This window comes from Talpa europaea, assembly GCF_964194135.1.
Source record: "Talpa europaea genome assembly, chromosome: 6".
Classification (NCBI taxonomy): domain Eukaryota; kingdom Metazoa; phylum Chordata; class Mammalia; order Eulipotyphla; family Talpidae; genus Talpa; species Talpa europaea.
This window is the reverse complement of record NC_140072.1, coordinates 8302024-8322111: the sequence shown is the minus strand read 5'-3', so window position 1 is coordinate 8322111 and position 20088 is coordinate 8302024. Positions and strand designations below refer to the sequence as shown.

Here is a 20088-nt window from a genome sequence, read left to right as displayed (position 1 = left end):
ATCGCTCCCATGGTTATGTTATTTTACATGGCAAAAGGGATTCTGTAGCTATAATTATGTTTACTCATCCCTTGCCTTGGAGTTAATTGAAAAGGAAAGTATCCAGGTGGGCATACCTAATCATGGGAGTTCTTTAGAAACACGTTTTTTTTGTTTTGTTTTGTTTGGTTTTTGGTTTTTGGGTTTTTTGTTCTGTTTTTTTTTTGTTTTTTGTTTTTTGTTTTTTGTTTTGGTCTGGTAACAAAAGAGAAAGGCAGAGAGTCAAAGTAGGGGAGAAATTCAACCCAAGGGACATTCTTCATTAAAGAGATGGGAGGCAGGGAGCAAGTCTCTAACAAAGACCTTCAGAAGCTGAGCATCCTTTAGCTGACATCCAACAACTCTAACCTCGGTCCTACAAAGATAAGGGACTAGCTTCTACCAACAATGCAAATGGGCTTGGAAGCAAATTCTTCTCCAGGGCTTCCAAATAAGAACCCATCCAGGTCCACACCTCAATTTCAGCTTTAGGAAGCCTTGAGCAGAGAACCCAGATGAGCCCATTTAAATTGATTTCTTATGAAACTATGAGATAATAAATAGGTGTTTTTGGTTATTTTTTTTTAAAGATTTATTTATACATGCCCTGGGTACAGTCAGAAGCCAGGAGGGTGAGAGAATTCACCAGAGCCAGAGCGGGGAACAGAACAGGCAGACTGACGAAATACACTGCTGAGGGGAGCAGCAGGCGAGGCAGGAGAGGTCTGCATACCACATGGGGCCCTCGCTGGCCAGCAGGGGATCGAACCGGTGCAGCCAAGGCTGCAGGAAGCTTTACAGCCCAGCGCTCAACTGCTGTGCCACCAGGGGAGGCCCTAAATAGGTATTGTTTTAAGTTGCTAAATGAGTGATGCTTAGTTACATCATTCCAAAAAACAAATACAGGAAGCCAACAGGAGATGACAGGAATTCCTGAGTCTTTCTTCTCTTCTACAACCACCTGGTTGATTAACTTTGGTCCTGATATTATATTCCCCAAACTACCTTCTCTGTATCACAGACAGTGTCTGTGATAACTATACTAAATGTTCTATGATAATCTTGATTTTAACTATCTCATTAGACCATGTGTTCTCATTGTCAATGAATTCCTTTATGCAGTTGATAAGGTATTGTTCATAGGATCACCACAATGCTTTCTGCAAAAGTCTATCTTCAAAACTCACTAAAAGAAAATAATAATTCTTCCCTATCGTTAGGCATTTTATTATGCTGCCAGCCTCTGATATATTGATATTATTCTAATTTTGAGAACAAAAATTATTAAATTTGAGTGGACTAAGTGATCCAAAGACAATGACTAGCAGAGTTACATCTGAACCCATCTCAATTTAGAACTCTTCTGGGGAAAGGTGTATAGGTACTGACCTGTAAAATGATCCACAACAGAATGTGATCCATTCTAACACAGAGTTATTTTTGTATTTATAGAACTTGAATATAAATTCAGAACTACCTTCCACAATATTTATTTCTAAGATCAGATTGGATCAGGGTGGTCATACTCTTACTTGAGGAAAAACATCTTTGGAGTCTTCCCAGGACATTAGTGCTAAGTGGTATTATTCATATGCATCCTAGATTATGAAAACCTACTAGCTAAATAAATAGGAGTCTACAAGTGTCTCCTGAAAATCTGAATGCTATCACAATTCCCCCAAGAGAATAAGACATAGCAGAAGGATGACCAAATGGAAATCATGTCCCATTAATCACTCTGCAATATCCCCTTGGCATTGCCAAGGAAATAAGAATAGTCTTCTTGGTAACCACAGCAATAATCAAAAAAGATTTTCAGAAAATAGATGGAAAATACCTACTTAGACTTGTTCATGTTGGTGATAATCAAAAATGTCTTTAAAATCCTCTCTTTTTAAAATTTCATTCACAACTTGAACTGACAATGATAATTTTCATTATCAAACCCAATTCCTAGTGACCTGGAAGGTTTGCATGACAATGTCATAATTTCGTACCAATTTGTCTTTATTACCAAGTTTGAACCCATGGAGACAGGAAGCCAAGTCAAATAAAAAGATAAGCTGCTGTGATAGTTAATTTTATGTGTCAGATGTACTAAGTGGGACAAAAGCTGCCCAGACAGCTGGTAAAACATTATTTCTCAATGTGTCTGTGAAGATATTTCTGGAAGAGATTAGTATTTAAACCATTAGAATGAGTAAAGAAGATCCACCCCCAGTGTGGGCAGGCACCATCCAATCAGTTGAGGGTCCAAACACAACCAAGTAGACGGAGGAAGGGTGAATCCTCTCTCTCTCTTCTTGACCTGGGATATATATTTTCTCCTCCTGCCCTTGGATATCAAAACTCCTGGAACCTTCAGACTCTAGATTTGACCCAGCAGTCCCAAAGGTTCTCAAGCCTTTGACATTATACTGGGAATTATACCGTCAAGCCCCTAGTTTTCAGGTCCTCAGACATGAACTGGATAACACCCTGGTTTTTCTTGTTCTCCAAATTGCATACAGCCTATTAGGGAACTTCTCAGCCTCCATCATCACATGAGCCAATTTTCATAGTAAATCTCCTCTATGTACATACTATTTATTCTGTTTCTCTAGAGAACCTTACACATACAGCTGCCTAGATGTATGTGTAGTTTTCCATGCAAAATAACAGTTAACAATTAGAAGATAGTAAAGGAAAACAAATTAGGGAACCTGAAAAAATATATAAACAATTCTTAAATATCCTCAGTACGCAGAAAAAAACCAATATACCTACAGATTTAAATATCAATCCATAAAATAACTCAAAACACTCAGTAGACTTCTATTCTATTCTAGATTGTATGGTATGGAAGAAAAAAAATAATCAAAGGACATAAGTGGATACTTGAATATATTGAGCTCATTCAATACCCGAATTATACAGAAGCACCATGGAAGGGACCAAAAACAAAAGCTGATCTGTGATGTAGGCTAGATGAAACAGCCAGACACCAAAAACTGTTTTAAGTCCTCACCTCTGTAAAATTGTTCTCCTGTGCTTTGTAGAACACATGTCTCGGAGCTCTCCAGCTTTTGCTCTCAATTGTTCCTCAGTGCCCAGCCCATCCTAGTCTGTCCTCCTCACTTTCTGTACCAAGACGACAGAGTTTAGTGTATGGAAGAATCATCAAACTGTCTTTTGATTGGGTATACACAGGTGCAAGGAGTATTTTCAAACTTCTTTTCCTACAAGTAGATTGCAGTGGAGATTAAATTAGTTATCTTTTTTCTATTTGAATTCTGTACTATAATTGTAGCAAAATTATGAATAGAAATAAAAAATAACATTAATCACTTGTGAATGTCAATCATTATTTTCAGGTCTTTATAATATTTCAACCATCACAACTACCATTTGATATAGATATCATTATTAACTCCTGTTTGTAAATGCAGTTTTAGATTGAGGAAAATTAAACAACTTGCCCTGGATCACAGAGAGAGAAGTAGTAGGAATAGGAGAAAGGATTCAAACCTGGGCAGTCTAAATGACAGTCTGCATGTTTTATTATCTAGAAGACCCTTTGGGAATTTTAACAGAAGCTTCTCCTGATACTCAAACTGCGGAGAGATCAGAAACCTATCTCAGCCCATTAAGGTTTGACCAAATGAGACTGAATTGTTATATGTCCCTTGCCTAAAGTTTGGGTGAAGATAAAATAAGAACCATAAAATGCAGTATATTATTGGACCCTGTAAACCAAAGCTGGAGCTGGAGTTTACATATTATTCTCTGTGTATATACAAGCAGGCCATGTATGTGATTAAATCTTCAAGAAAGAGGCAAATGGCAGGGAAGAGAGTTCAAGCATCATTCTGCTATACTGTGTCTAGTACAGGCAAAGCATTTTGACTTTCTGAAATGGAAATGGCCTTGCCACTGTCATAGAAAAAACTAAAGACCAGAGTTAGCCTGAAGTCTAAGCTCCACATCTATAACAAGATCTCAGATGTCAAAAATAATCTCCAGGTTTGCAGAGAAGTTCTCCAAAATCTACCAGGATGATCAATAATAAATGACTGGGTCCACAAATGAGTCTGTCATTCAGTATGGCTTTTCCTGAAAACACACAGCCACAAATGGAATTGAATGATAAGTGACACAGTTATTCTTAAAGAGAGTTATAAAGAAGGAGGCTGTAGTATTGATTTTGTTACATAGTAAAATAAACATTTGAACATTGTTGAGACATCAATTCCAAATATCTCAGATAATGATTATGAGTAGATGGATTCGAATATGAAGAAATACTGTTTTTTATAGTCACATATTCACAAAGTCAGTTTGTTACTATGGAATCACATATGATGTCATAAATTCGATGTTCTAAATTCAAACCTGGACTAAGCCACAGAAACAGCAGGAAATGGAGCTGGGGAGACAAAATCCTGCATAACAACAAAGAATATCAATAGTTAAAGAAATGAGTCAAACGTCTCTGAAACAAAAAAAGAAGGTGAGTGGGTTGAGTGTCCTAGAATCTTGCCAAAGAACTGAGGAGATGTAATTATCAGTCTATCATTTACCTCTGGAAATACTCTGCAGCATCAAATAATTTCAGATGATGACTACATGTAGGTAAAAGAGAAGTAAAGGCAATGAAAAGAGTGGTGAAAAAGGAAATGAAAACATACAGTATAAATCAATCCAGTAAGTCAGCATTTACTGAGCATATGATCATGTTAGTGCTAAGAGGTGAAAACACAGTCTCTATCTTTGACGAGAACACATAAACAAAGTACAATTCAATGCTCAGTAAAAGTATGTACAAAAAACACAGAACCCAGAGGAATGTTTAACACTGGGAATTTCTCCCACATCATGCTGAGCTTGCTTCTAAAGAATGCTAAAGGAAAGAGAAAGTTACAAAGAAAGAAGGATGGTATGTAGGCAAATACAAGGCATTTGGCAAAAGGAAAATATAGAGGTAGAGTGTAGAGGGAAGTGTGAGTAGATCTAGAAGTTGGGAGGATCTGAGGCCAAAATACCAGCACAAAAGGCTACAATCCAAGAATGTAAGTCCATGGTGATCTGAAACCTGCAACAAGGCCATGATAAGGGATGGAGAAGAGGCTTTGGACTTAGAATACCTCTTAGAGTTAAAAGTGATAGGATTTATGGTGGTGATGGGTTGATGGAAGGACATCAAGATTAGTCCTAGGGCTACACAGCTATACCATTCTCTGCAGTCACAGACTCAATTATTCAAGTAACACTGATCAGATGTTTTTTTCTGGATGCAAGGCTTAGAACAGAAAATGATGTCTAGATCCCCCCTGGGCACCTTGGTCTAAGGTAGAAGTTGAGATCCTTAAACAAACCATTAACATTAATCTTGATCAGCCACCTAGAAAGCATGAAATTACACAAATAATGCTCCAAAATAATAGTATTTGCTGCAATTGAAAATGCAAATTTATATTTCAATCAGTAACTCATACAGTGACTTTCATCTTCTTGTGCTTTCCTACATGGTGCTCCCTTTTAGTTTGTTAATTAAAAGAAAAAAAACATTTTCAAACTAGAGGCTATGTGTAATTTGATAAGAAAACATACTAGTCAACAGATCTGTCGAGGACGAAGGTCCTTGAATTTAAAACTCAGATTAATACCCTGAGGCTTATATCCATAGACAATGGAGCTATGGTTAATTGCGAAAGCAAGGTAAGTCTCAACACTACATGGCAAAAGGAAAAGTTCCATAAATGGTGAGCTTCAGTGTAAAGGAGAAAAGAAAAAGGCCTGCTATGTGAACCACCTAAATCCACGTCCTGCTGAGCCCTGGGGAAATACCATATTATCATTTTTTAAATAACAAATGCCTCATGCCTTAGCTCTATAAACTAACAACTTTCTATATTCAAAAATGTTTTATAATATTCTAATATGTGTTATTTTGACTCATGCCTATAAGAACAGGGGTAAAATACTGTCTGGAATTTGTATATTTTTTTTATATTGGCAAAAAGATAAATTCTAATTTTATTTATTCTTTTATTCCCCCCAAAAAAGGTTTCTAATGTCCCTGACATTAAAAATTAATAAACATTCTTTGTTTCCATATTAAGAATGATACTGGATCGAGATACTCAAAAGACAGCATAGACGCAGAAAAAAGAAGGGATTCTGAGAAATCAGGAGTCCGTCTGAGCACTCAGGTGAGCTGACCTTAGAGCTGATGAGAGAATTAAAAAAGAAAAAACAGAAAATATAATAGAAAATATCAGGGGGCCAGGGAGTGCTGAGAGGGAAGACTGGGCTGTTGAGATTTGTTTTCAAGTATAACTAATATCTTCATGGAGAGGTCAAGGGAAAACTAGGTAAAGCTGGTCCCCACTTCCCCCCACCATTCCACATCCCCAAGTAGATTATTTGAGTAGAAACCACAGCCAACCACAGCCATCTCCTCTGCTCAGCCTATGGGAGGAGACTGGTCTTGTTCAATTCAGGGAGGGGAGGGGAGCCCGGCCATCACATTGACCATTTTCTGCACAATCTTTCAGATGAGTCGTGCAGGCAGCCCGAAACACTTGCTGAGATGTTGCCTCATGAGCGGTCACACGCCGTGTAGACGCTGCCTTTGTGCAGCTGAGGGAACAGTGCCTCTTGGTCCCTGCCGCACATTACGTATTTATATTCACATGTGCCTGTTGTGGGAGCAGGGCCTGCACTTCTCCATGATCAGGGTGAGCAGAGATCAAACTACTGATTTTGGAGGGGAGTCACAGGCAATCTGGGTGAGGGGAAGGATATGGGAAATAGCAACTTTTCCACTTGCCTCTCCATGGTCTCCCCTATCCTTGTTTTCCCATAAAGGGAATGCTAGGGGGCTCCATTCCCTCCCATGCAGCAGCAGCCTTCCAGCTCTGCTGCAGCCTCCTTTGGGTACCAGTTGCCCTCCTTTTTGTAGTCTACCAAAAAATGGTGGCAATGTCTCTTTGGCACGTGCTAACAGGCTTATCCATAAGGAAAGAGATGGGGAAAAAAGGAGGACAAAGACCAACTCTACTAAGTTCCATATAAGCCGAGTCACAGGTAAAAAAAAAAAAAAAAAAGTAGGGCCTCCCTGGTGGCACAAGGGGTTAAGACGCAACCTATGGAGCTATCCACAGCCGCTGCAGCAAGAATTCGATCCCCGGCCAGGGAGCTACCCACATGGTGCAGCAGACCTCTCCTGTCTCACCCCAACAGACCTCTCCTTTCTCACCCACTGCTCCCCTCAACAGTGTATTTCAGTCAATGTGCCTGTTCTGTTTCCCACTGTGTCTCTGGTGAATCCTCTCACCCCCCACACCTCTGGCCTGCACCCCTGTTCTTGTATGCGTAAATAAATAAACCTTTAAAAAAAAAAAGTAGGAGGTATCAGATTTGTTTCTTGGTTTTGGTTGCTGTTCCAGGTTGAACCCCACTTTATTGCTCCTCACAGAAGTCAGGATGGGGTTAGCGCTAACGCGATACACAAGGGCCAAGGTTAAGTTAAGGGTCATAGAAGCCAGAGATGTTCTCATTGGGCATGGTCATGTTTAGTCTGACATAGCCATTCTGTAGAGGTGCGTGCATGGAAAGAATGGGTGGTGTAGGGTATTTCACCCATGGGTCTCTCCTCTCTCCCAAAGGGATCTCAAGAATTAGTGCCAAAGACAGACTCTCGAGGGCACCTTTCGCGAAATCAGTGGTCTCGAACTTCTCGGAGCCCATCCCTGAGAGCTCCATCGATAGACGAAGGCCGAGGCAAGACTACCAGTAACAAGGTAGAGAGAGATGAAAGAATAATAACAGAACGACAATAATAGACCTTATCGATGCTTTCTATGTGCCAGACCCTCTCTACACACTTCACATGGTTTAGCTATTTGAGTCCTCATCAAAACCCCTTATTAAGTACCCTTTCATAGTTGAGGAAATGGAAGTGTGGAGGAACTTGCCAAAGATTTCACATTCCTTTTGCTACAAGAACTAGACTAAAACCAGGGGTCTCTAGGTTGAGAAACTGAACATTTAATGATTAATCTCTATGCTTTCTTATTCTTCTTCAACAACCATTGGAGAACCCAAGTCTCAGAACAGGGGGTGGAGAGGTCACCAAAAGACATAAATTGTTGAAGAACGTTAGATTGTGTGCTGCTTTGGACGTGTAACTAGGCCCAGTCACATAAGAGAAATAAGTTAGGTTTTTTGAGATTAAACTTTTGGATGCAGTTTAATCACAGTTCTCCCACAGACCCAGCCACTGGGAGAACACGCACCCTGCCAATCCACCTCTGTGGACCTCTAATTTGTTAAATCTCAAACTCCATTAGATCAACAATCTACCCAGGAACATGCCTTTGGAAAATAGGAAACAATCAACAAAGCTGAAATAATATGTGAATGCTTAAGAATTTACTGCACACCTAAGTAAGGGGGCCCTTCTTCTGAAATGATTCCTTTCTGTGATAAAAGGTGATTCTTTCCAGTTGAGTTCCACTGGCACAGGAACTTCTAGAGATGATAGATTCTTCCACCCACTACCCTTCCCAGCAATCACTGTAATAAAAACAGGGCAAATACGGGGAGGGATGTGAAGTCTTCCGGGGGGAACATTCAGTCTCTTCATTCATTGTGTTACCTGGAGGTCACAGGTGGAGGCAGTGGGAAGCAAGGCCCTTCTTCAATCCCTATGACCCCCCACCTCGAGGGCTCCAAGTAGGTACACAGGCAGCAAAAGCAATAGACCTTTGAAAACTTGGTGCCAGATACCAAAAAGCAGGGAGGAAAACCTGCGCTCTAGCTGTTCAAAAATAAATAAATAAATAAAAGGTGGTGGGAGGGATCTGGAAGAAAATGAAAGCAATAGAAATCTCTGCTATCTGGAGTCTTGAAATATCTGAGTCCCTTTATCCCTAGAGTAGCTGAGATGACTCAGCATCCATCCAAGAGGTAGGAAGGACACAGAGGGTAGTGGACAGCTCCCTGATGCCAGCTGGGCAGAGCTGGGGACAAGGGTCCTAGGGGAGCAGCAAACTCAGAGGCCTATTTTCTCTCTCCAGCTCCCCAGTAGCTCCGCAACCTCCAGGACTTCATCTGCCTCCCCAAGCCAGCACGAGTCTCAAAAGTTTGATCAGCCTTCTCCGCGTACTCCACCCTCGCAGCACACACCACCTGTTCCTGTGGACTCCAGCCCTCCCACACCCCCAGAGCCCCAGTACCAGCCAACAGCTCGACACACCACCAAGATGAATGAGAACGCTGACACCTGGACGCATGGCATCATGCGGGACAAGAGGGACTATCCCCGCACGCCCCCCAGTGAGTGGAAGTCCTATCCCGCTCACAGGTCGCTCTACCCCTCCTCCCAGTTGGACAGCGACTGTATGTCATCAGACCCGCCCCCCCGGAAGAAGCAACAGGATATAGAGGAAGATGAGGATGAGGCCTACTGGGCATCAATGAGGACACTGTATGAGAAGACCCCCAGCTGCTCGCGCCCCCCACCGGTAAGCAGGACCACTGCCATGGTACCTTGGTGTCCCTCCTAGTATTCCCACAGCCCTGGTGGGCCTGTTCAAAGCCCCACAGCCCCACCTGCTCTCACCTCCCCACAAGTAAGGTGGAGGGAAGTTCATCCCAGCCTCCTGCCTCTTCTCCCCCCTGCAAACTTGGGGTTCCAGCCCTTGGCTCTCTCCTGCAGCCCATGCTCCAAGCAGAGGCCTGACTGCTTTCTTCCCACCCTGCCCTGGGATGAATCCCGTCCTGATCCCTTACAGTCTGAGTGGCTTACAGTCTGTCCCCTCACTGGATCCCCCTCTGCAGCCCAAACCCAGGCATGCCCTCACCATCGCTGTGTCATCCCGGGCGCTCTTCAACATGATGGATGGCGCAAAAATCTTCGAGGAAGAGGGTCTGGAAAAGTACATGGAGTATCAGCTCAGCAATGAGAATGTCATCCTGACTCCAGGGCCTGCATTCCGCTTTGTAAAGGTATTTGCATGGCTGCCTTCAGCCTGTCAGGACCCTGGAAGGCAGAGGGAGGACCCAGGCCCACCCCTGGGATCACACTCAGGCTCCCTTACAGCTCCTAGCTACCTCTGTCATTCTTGTCCTTTTGAGTTAACCTCAGGTCAGTCTATGCTGTCACAGAGACCTTGGCTGTTGAGAAAGGGACTCTGATCCGCAATTCTAGATTTGAGGATATTGAGCTTCCCTGTGAGGTCTTGACACCTGTAACAAACCTTTGTTCCCACCCTGCAAAAAGTAATAATGACTATACAGTTCTCAGCAGTAGAAATCAAATGAAATAAAATTCATTTTAGATGTCCTTGCTCCAAACATAGCATATGAAGAAAATCAAGATGTTCTTGACACTCAGGGGCATGATTTTAATAATAAGAGTCTCTGAACTTGTACTGAAATGGAGAACACGTAAACTCTGATCCCCTGTGTGAGGCATACAAATATTAAACAGTAACAACATGAACATGAGTGAATGGCTCCTCCACAAATTATGAGTAGAAAGTCCTTATGGGGCACGGCAGACTCATGGGAGGAAACCACAAACCTCACGTTTAAGAAACAGACAAGTGCCCACATTGCGAGCACACAGTACAGAAACCATCAGCAAGGCCCTTCCCCGTGCAAGGATAACCATTAACAAGGTCCCTGTGCAATTTCCTTAAGCACTCTATATTTTCACAAGATAAAGAAAGGCAGATTTTACAAATACCTAAAAACCAGGGAGGGGTTTATCCTGATCTTTCTTGCTGCCTGACTCACAGAGATAATTCTAGCAAACCAAATGTAACAATTTTCAACACTACCCATCTATTCCGCAAACACTACCTAGGGTCCGAAGTATGAGAAACTGCAAATACAGAAATGATGCCATAACCCTGCCTTATAGGATTCATAATCTCTCAGTGAAGACCAGAGCTCGAATGTGACACCAGTGAGATGCCTTCTGTCCAGACTCCCGATGCCCACCTTCCCTGCCCCTCTTCACCCACGTTCATGTTTGCCACCTGCAGGCACTGCAACATGTCAATGCTAGACTCCGCGAGCTATACCCCAATGACCAGGACTTATTTGATATTGTGCTGATGACTAATAACCATGCCCAAGTGGGAGTGCGGCTTATAAACAGCGTCAATCACTATGGTAAGTAAAATAAATACCATGGGGAGGAACAGCTCGCTGCTCTGAAAGAAAGAGGCCATGTTATTTTGCTAACTGTGGCCTAACTAATGCAGTGTCTTTGATACTGACACCCCCTTCTGCGTGAGGAATGTTTATTTGCCTATGTCAGAACAAGAGAGGCCATGTTCATTTTTAACTTCAGCACAGAGTTGGGCCCAAAGCTCTGGACTTAACTTGTCAAATGTGAATTTCAAAGTCCTAATCCCAGGTCCTGCAATATATTTCTCTGTTTTATGTTTTTCACTTCTGAACTTGACTTCAAGGAGCTGTCAACCCAGAGGCTTTCTCTGTGTGATCAAACTTCTTGCTCACCACAGATACATGTTAAAGGTTTAAAGGTTCTCACCTTACTTCTCTGCTCTTAAAATATGACTATTCCTGGCTATTCTCCTCACACATCAAATCCATGCCATGCCGGTAAAACTGTCTTTATTCCTTAACATGAAAAATTTCATTAGCTCAAGTATCCTCATGACATTTCCAGAAATTTAAGAGAAAGAGCCCTTTTTTGTTATTATGGAACGATCTGACTTCTAATGTGAAGACCTTTAGCCTATTTTCTAAGTGATGTATCCAGCTTTGGGACATGTCAAGTCAAAATTAGGCTAACTGTGGCATATTTAAATTCTGTGTTGAAATTGGACATATTTATAAATAGTCAAGCTGTATCACAAGTTATGAGTTTTATATTATCCTAATTCTAAGACTGATATATTTTACTGAAACAAAGTTTAAAAAAGTTTTGCTTTCAAAAATGTACCAACATTCTATGGTATTATGATATGAAAAGAGAGAACATATATCAAAGATGTGGCATAGATGAGGGGCACAATCACTCAATAAATGGCAGTTGTGATTACAGCACAATCTTATTGGATTTGGAGGCTGGTAGCATAAGGAACCAGTTCTTCACCTATAAATTGTGCTGATGAGCTGACTGGCCTCAATATGCTCATTCAGGTTGTTCAGGGGATAACAATCTCTCACCTGAAGACTCCCCATGTCTGGGTGCTGAACACAATTTGCACCCTTCTCTGCCATGGCAGACTTACACCCATCTGGCTCCCTAGTGAACTATGATCTTGATAGAAGAGACAATGTTTTAATCATTTCTGATTAATCATTAATCATTTTTGATTTGCCACCAAATAATTTCTGATCATTAAATCAAATTACTTAGGGATATTTAGGGTACAATTTTATGTGACTTATATCCAACCTTGGGTGAAATGAAAAAGAGACATTAATAATTATTAATGAAATATGTCCAATTTCAACACAGAATTTAAATAATTATTAATTATTAAAAATTAATGACATTTTATTAATGCCATAGCAAATACTTCCACCTCAGCTGTTGATGGACACATTCTATTTACTCTCTTGGTCCACAGAGAAAATAAACAACTGACTAGATTTAAAATTCTGTTTTATTGTGTAGAGTGACTCAGTTTACCACATATCAGAAACACTTTGATATTAGGTATCATATCATATGCAAAATGTTATATTTTATTTTGCTGTTGTCACATTGTTGAGCAATGTTTTGCTTTACAAGTAATCATGCTTTGAGAAGGAATTATCTGTATCAGAATTTCAGATTATTTCCTTAGACTAAAAAAAAGGAATCCCAGGTGAAAAGGTATAATTGCTAAAATATCTTGGTACATATAGTCAAATTACTTTCTATTTGGTTGTACCAATTTACAACTCCATCCACAGTGTATGTGGGTGCCTATTTCATAAGCATACCATAAGCTTATTTTTAATTGTTGGTGATTTGAAAGGAAGTGAACAGTATGTTGATGTTTAGTCTACTAATGATTGCATATAAAATGCCAAGTCAGGAAAGAGGGACAATTTTTTGCTGATGTTGCTTTTTAAAAAGTTTAAATCTTAGCACTACTTGTTATTACTATTTGTATTTTACTAGAGAAATATAGAATGGCACTTAAAATAGCATCAACACTATAACCACCCCTGTCAATGAGAAAGAAGGAAGTTCAGAAGAATTAACATGAACCAGTCTATGTTTGTTTCCTTTTCTGTAATGAGGATAATGCCTGTCATAAAGTTGTGAGAGTAAAAGGGCATGGTCTATGTGGAAGTACTTCATAGACTATCATGCACCAAACACAACCAGTATTATGTCAAACAGCTAAGACAGTTTTTAATATCGGCTAATTCTAAACCTCAATGAGCACTCAGTTATTAACAAGGTGACTTTCATTTGCATTCACAGTAAGTACTCTGTCTTTAGTCCACGCCATAACACAGTCTTTCTTGCTCAATAATAGGCCTACTCATTGACCGCTTCTGTCTAACTGGTGGAAAGAGCCCAATTGGCTATTTGAAGACCTATCTTACCAACTTGTATCTCTCTTCAGATTGTGAAAAAATACAAGAAGCAATTCACGAAGGTATCAGTTTGGTTTTCTCTCTCTAGTTAATTAAGATGTTTACACTAATAACTACTTATATTGTGTGTCACATATCTGTGGGTTATGTCCTTGTTGGAGTTTCTGCTAAGGTGTTGCCCACAGGTGAGGCAACAGGTGAGGTGTCCTCACCTGTTGTCCACAGGTGAGGACACCTCAGTTTATCTTCTAGAGCTTTGCTCTCCTAGAGATGGACATCCTCAGGGACTGTCCTGTGCATTTTGCACTTCCCCACCCATCACAGAAATGGAGGCAGAGTGTAGACAACCGCTTTGAGAAGTGCAGTTACAGAGAAGAGTTGAATCATCAGATGATAGCGAGAGAGGAAATGCAAGGCCTGGGAGAATCTTTTCTTTTTTTATTTTAATGGGAGACACTAAGGTTTATGGCTCAGGAAAAAGTATTAATCCATCGCCATGGTCTGTCAGGGATCGCTGCTGCAACAATGTTTGAAGGATCCAAAGACGTTGCTTACTGTGACTCGCAGCTCCGCGTGGCTTTTGATGGAGACGCTATCCTTTTCGCTGAGGAAACTGATCATAATCCCAAGGACCATGGGGTGGACAAATTCTTTCAACATGAAAATGCATGTGAGACTAAAAATCTTGCTCAGGTAAGCAGCTTAAATCTTCTGTTCCTTAGGGGATAAGGGACAAGGTGGAGTTTTCGCTTCTTTACTCCCTCCTTTCAGTCTACCTGACCGAAGCCTGTATTCTTTCTCTTCCTACCCCGCCTGAAGTCTTTCTCTTAAGTACCTAGCAAAGGCCTTAAGAAAGGCCTATAAGAGAGTGTGTATTTCTTGTGTCTATGGCTTCCAAAGCTTCTATACTCTCTCACTAGCTCAAACTTGGCCTTTATCAGCTTTTTTTTTTTAATTGATTGAAATTTTCATTCCTGCTGGTATGGTGTCTGGGATGTCCTCCTTCAATGCTCGAAGATATTCTATCTGTCCCTGAAGATATCTTTGATTTTCCTTTGGACTTTTTGTGATGTTTTGTTAGGTTTGATATTATTTGGTTGCCCTGTGGCCTTAGCTCTCTTATGGGCTCAAGCAAAATTATGTTTTAGATTTGACTTTTCTTGTTGGTAGGGGAGGAGTAATAATCTTACCAGCATTCTGAAACCTAGGCAGATTCCAAATGTTTTAAATAAAATAGTTTTTCAAAAGGATATTTTTTAGTAACTTTCCCTCTTTTACTATACAAATATATGAATTCTAAAACATTTCCAAAATGGTAGTAAGACAGGATGATTTCAATACCTGGCTTGGATATGGTGATTATTTGGAAATAGTGACTATTTGGAAATAGTCAAATCAATAAGAACTGTGATCCCCTGGGTTTTAAAGCCAAACTGTGATGGGGTGATTCCTGTCACTATGTCCACTTTGCTTCTGTTGTCAAAAAAAAAATAGTTACAATTTCTTTTTTTGCCTGTGTGTGCTTCTCACCTGTAGTGAGGCTTTAGTTGCTGTTTCTGATATAGACAGTCTCAGAGAAGGCAAGACTAAACACCTGATCACCTAGGTAATTCATGTTTGCAGAAAACAGGTTTTTTTTTCCCCATGACATTTGAGAAAAGGGGAGCTTTTGAATTGTGAAATCAGGTCAGTCTTTCAAGATTATCCTTGACCTCCCTCAGAAACCCTCCCATTATTTCATAGAAAATCAGTTCCCTTGAATGAGGAGTAATAAAGAGAACCAGCACAGAACATATGCAAAGACAGGATGAGAAAAAGACAAAAGAAGAGCAAAATTGAGTAGCAGTTAAAGAACTCTCACTAGAAATTGTTGCCCAAATACAGGTGAAAATTATGACTATTTACCATGGGGTTTAAAAACTTTCAAATTAGGGTCATAAAATGGGAATGCAAGAATCAGAGAAGAGATAAAACTTTACATCATAGAATTCTGAGATAAATGTAATTGAAAAATAAAATTTTAGAGAGAAAAGTGACAGAAAAAGGTCACTAGTATAGAAAATCCAACATATGCATAATTTGAATCTTTGGGGGAAAAAGCACTAAAAAATTTGGGGAAGGGGAAGACAAGCATTGTGCTAAATATAAATATAAAGATGCACATTTATATGAAAATACAAATTAAGAAAATGCCCTGCATTGTCTGATGTTAATGCATGTACTAAAGTATTAAAAGATTAAAGGTCACATTATGTGATAGGGAAATAGAACACAATGATTGCCACTGAGGCATGCCCTAATAAGATTATATGACTTCAAAGAAGTGAAAAGAAATAATTCTTTGGGCAGCCAATATACACAAGTGAAAAACACAGTCATTCACAGCAGTGCTCAATAGCAAAAGACAGTGGAGCACTGCTTGTAATATCATATAGAGAGAAAATAAATATCAGGATTCATTATGCATCAAATAATGGGTTGTCACAAAAGTCATGACTCATTTTGCATTGAAAACATAGAAAAAATGTCAAAAATGTCAGGACTTGGGCCTCCCTGGTGGCACAAGAGGTTAAGCACCATACTATGAAGCAATCTGCAGTCTCTGCAGCACGAGTTCGATCCCTGGCCAGCCAGGGAGAAACCCATATGGCGAGGCAGACCTCTCCTGTCTCGCCCGCTGCTCCCCTCAGCAGTGTATTTCATTCAATCTGCCTGTTCTGTTCCCTGTTCTATCTGGTAGATCCTCTCACCCCCCCACACCTCTGGCCTGTACCCCAGCTCTTGTGTGCATAAATAAACAAATCTTTTTAAAAAAGTCAGGACTTTTCTGACAACCCAATAGTTCATTAAGTAAACATGAAACAGATCAACAGTTGAGAGCATAGTATCTTTTGAGGGATTATTATTTTCATAATGTTTTCTGAAAAACCTAGCACTAGAAGACATATTTTGGCTAAAAAGCCAATAACTAGAAGCTCAAAGACATAAATGGGCATCAAATATATTTAACCATGGAGCTAAAGTGACAGCAATTGTAGGGAATAGGGTTATAGAAAAGAAATGTGGAAATTACATAACTAATGAAAACTGGAAAAAATATGAAGGTAAGAAGATCTAAGGAAGAGTAAGTATGCTGGTACCTTCAGTTAAAATTGTGAATCAATGGATAAAATGTAAAGCAGATGGAAATGAGAATCTTTAATAACACAAATGTGAACACTGAGAAAGATTAAACAAAGAAAGCTGGCTGGAAAAGAAACAGGATGAGAGAGAGGTGAAGGTATAGCCTAATGTTATTATTTCTCATTATAAAGAAAAATAGATCCTGGATTTAAAAAGTAGAGGACTTGAGGATATTATAATTAGTTACAGTTGTAACGGTAATCAATAGCAAGAAATAATACAGACTTTCCTAAATGAAGAAACACACATTTACCCAGGAAAAGAGCAAAGAGATGTTAGTTAACAATCCCTTAAAAATCTTTAAACACGGAAAGTGCAATAAAAATCATAAGACGGGAGCCTCCCTGGTGGCACAAATGGTTAAGACGCAACCTATGAAGCTGTCTGTAGCCACTGCAGCACGAGTTCGATCCCTGACCAGGGAGTCACCCATAGGGCGCAGCAAATCTCTCCTGACTCTCCCGCTGCTCCCCTCAGCAACGTATTTCAGTAGATCTGCCCGTTTTGTGCCCCATTCTGTCTCTGGTGAATTCTCTCATCCCCATACCTCTGGCCTGCACCCTAGTTCTTGTGTGCATAAATAAATAAATCTTTTTTAAAAATCATAAGATGGGATTATTATCAACTGTATTTACAATCCTAATAAATGTAAATGGGCTAAAACATAATGTTTGTTCTAAAATGTAAGGCTTTCAGATTGGGTCACATCAAAAAAAACCAAGTTTATTCTCTATATCAGAGCTAAAACTAAGTATTCTGTAAGGCTGAAGATAAAAATGTGAAAGTATATAGCATCTTTGTAACTATAAGACAAGACTGGAAACAAAGGTATCAGCTTAAAAAGTTAATGTACGAACCACAAAAAGCAAATTAAAAGATTAGTGTTTTTAGTGATCAACTGAACTTTATTTATTCTATTTCTCTATGGATAGTTTGTCTGTTGCCCTGATTTAACTTATTATAGGTCACATTATGTGATAGGTGAACACAAAATATTTGGATATGGGTGATATAGTATATATATATAGTATATATAGTATATATAGTATATATAGTATATATCCTTCATGTATTCCATGCAAGATGGGTCCAAAAGAGAAACTTGATTAACATAAATGCTGGCAATTTCAACACTGTTGCCACCAGCCTTACAATGCTGTTCTCTCATGCAGTATTACATCTTTTTATATCTTGTAAGCCTCTGCTTTTTCAGAATTCACTTCCTTTGACTCATTGAATCACAGCTATGACATGTTCCTTTTACAGGTTCCCTTAAAAGCCTTTCTGGAAGAACTAGGCAGACTGCAAAAGAAGTTTTATGCCAAAGATGAACGGTTACTTTGCCCTATTAGAACCTACTTGGTGACAGCCAGGAGCGTAGCTAGTTCAGGTGCCCGTGTGCTGAAAACCCTTCGCCGCTGGGGTCTAGAGATAGATGAAGCTCTTTTCCTCGCTGGAGCTCCCAAAGGTCCCATTTTGATGAAGATACGGCCGCACATCTTCTTTGATGACCACATGTTCCGCATTGAAGGGCACAAAAAATGAGCACCAACACAGCTCATGTACCTTATGACATTAATCAAAAAATTAATTAGGGATGCGAGGAAAAATAAAGCAGTGAGTCGGGTATTATAGAAACTACTTCTTTTGGATCTCTAGGGTAATTAGGTAGTTCTTCAGAAGCTAGGACCTCAGAAGTTAGCTCATTTGGAAAAGTTTTCTCTTGATTTTTTTTTAAATAATTTGAAACTTCAAGCTACATTTGTTTGAACTGTCAATGCTATTGAATACCATCGCACTTAGCTTTTTGTGTGCGAGTCATAATGATGACTCTTTAGGATAAGTTTAGAACATGAAAGCTTAAATGGGCATTTTTACAAGGCTAGTTTTCCAAAATATTGTTCACTTTTGATTGCCAGTAGATGGAAGAAATTGTTACCTATTGTATTACAGAATAGTGATCTTCAAGGAGGAAAGAGCATGGTTAAATACACTCTTGAAAATTAGAACTTTTTAGTCTACTGACTCTATGATCATCCTCTTAATCAATGCAAATTGAGACTGCCGCTCCACCTGCAGTAGTGGACCGGTTTTGATACTGCTCATTTAGAAATAAATCAGCTGGTTATTCATACGGGTACTTTCCATCTAAGATGAGCTCCAGACAGAATCTCTTTTGAGCTTTTGCAGTTAACTAGGTAAGTTCATTGCCTCTGAATCACAGAACTTCATATTTGAAGTCTCTGTCTTCGGAGGCAAAATGTTTGTATAGGGGGAAAAAAGCCATGGCCACCACTTCAAAATGATCAACTGAACATGAAGTGCAGAGTCCTGGTCCTTCATTGCTACCATTCTGCTGTGATTATTGTGTGTGTGTTGTTTTGTTTTTTTTTTTTCAAAAACCATTGATTGCTTATTAACCACCATCTGTCACAAGTTAGTCTCAAGGAGCTGCTTACTTTCAGTCCCTGATTTTCTCATCAAACCAAACATTTGTGACATATTATTACTCTCCTTTATCAATGAAGAACTTATGGTTCAAAATGATTAAGTAGCTTGTCCAAGGATGTGCAGCTAATAAATGGTAAGACTAAGATTAAAATTCAGGTTTTACTTCAAAAGTTATATGTTGTCTATTTCCTGTGTTATAGAGCCTTCCACATCGACTTGTTCTCATTAATTCTACAGCTGTGGGACCCATCCTGAGTAAATCCGTCATTCCATTATGTTCTATGCTACATCCACACCGCAGTTACACTAGGTCTTGGGGATGCCGCTTCTCTCCACATTCTCTCCTGCTCCTTCTGCCCCTACCTCCATCTCTACCCCACCCAGCCACACATATTCCACCCCTGGCTTGAGTTTAAGACCACTGCTGACATACATTTTTGATCTGGTTCCTAACTTGATGTATGCTAGTCCGAAATATATCATCCATGATGCTTAATGAGTACCTACTGCTGTGTCCCCAATGTAAGGACAACAGAGATTCAGGTATAATCCTATTCTTTAAGAAATTTAAAACCTAAATCTCCAGGAGAAAGTCAAATGTGTAAACTCAAAGAGCCAACACTAGAGGGCTGTTTGTCCACAGTGCCAAGTGAGGGTCACACTTGAGGTTGAAGCAGAGATCTGTACAGGCTGGAAATGGAGAAATGGAGAGAAATGAGGCTTTCAAGGACAGGAAGGAATGGATAGAAAGGAGAAGAAGAAACTTATGTGCTCCAGGTTTAGTGAGCTTGAGAGGCTGATTTAAATTAAGAGAGAAGGTGGAATAAAGAGCTGCTCATGATGTCTGTTCCTACTGCCCTAATCCCCAGTGAT

At 39.9% G+C, this 20088-nt stretch overlaps 1 protein-coding gene across 1 annotated transcript; it reads left to right on the top strand.

Moving 5' to 3' along the window:
• Positions 1–4346: 4346 nt before the first annotated feature.
• LOC311171451 (cytosolic 5'-nucleotidase 1B-like) lies at positions 4347–18309 on the top strand (the record flags this gene model as incomplete). The annotated part of the gene is made up of 10 exons (XM_084234309.1): positions 4347–4507; positions 6120–6209; positions 6555–6737; positions 7668–7802; positions 9081–9527; positions 9844–10011; positions 11055–11184; positions 13521–13643; positions 14090–14274; positions 18031–18309. The coding sequence occupies exons 1-10, from the start codon at positions 4475–4477 to the stop codon at positions 18307–18309; spliced, it is 1773 nt and encodes a 590-aa protein (XP_084090435.1). The 5' UTR covers positions 4347–4474.
• Between the last annotated feature and the right edge of the window lie 1779 nt (positions 18310–20088).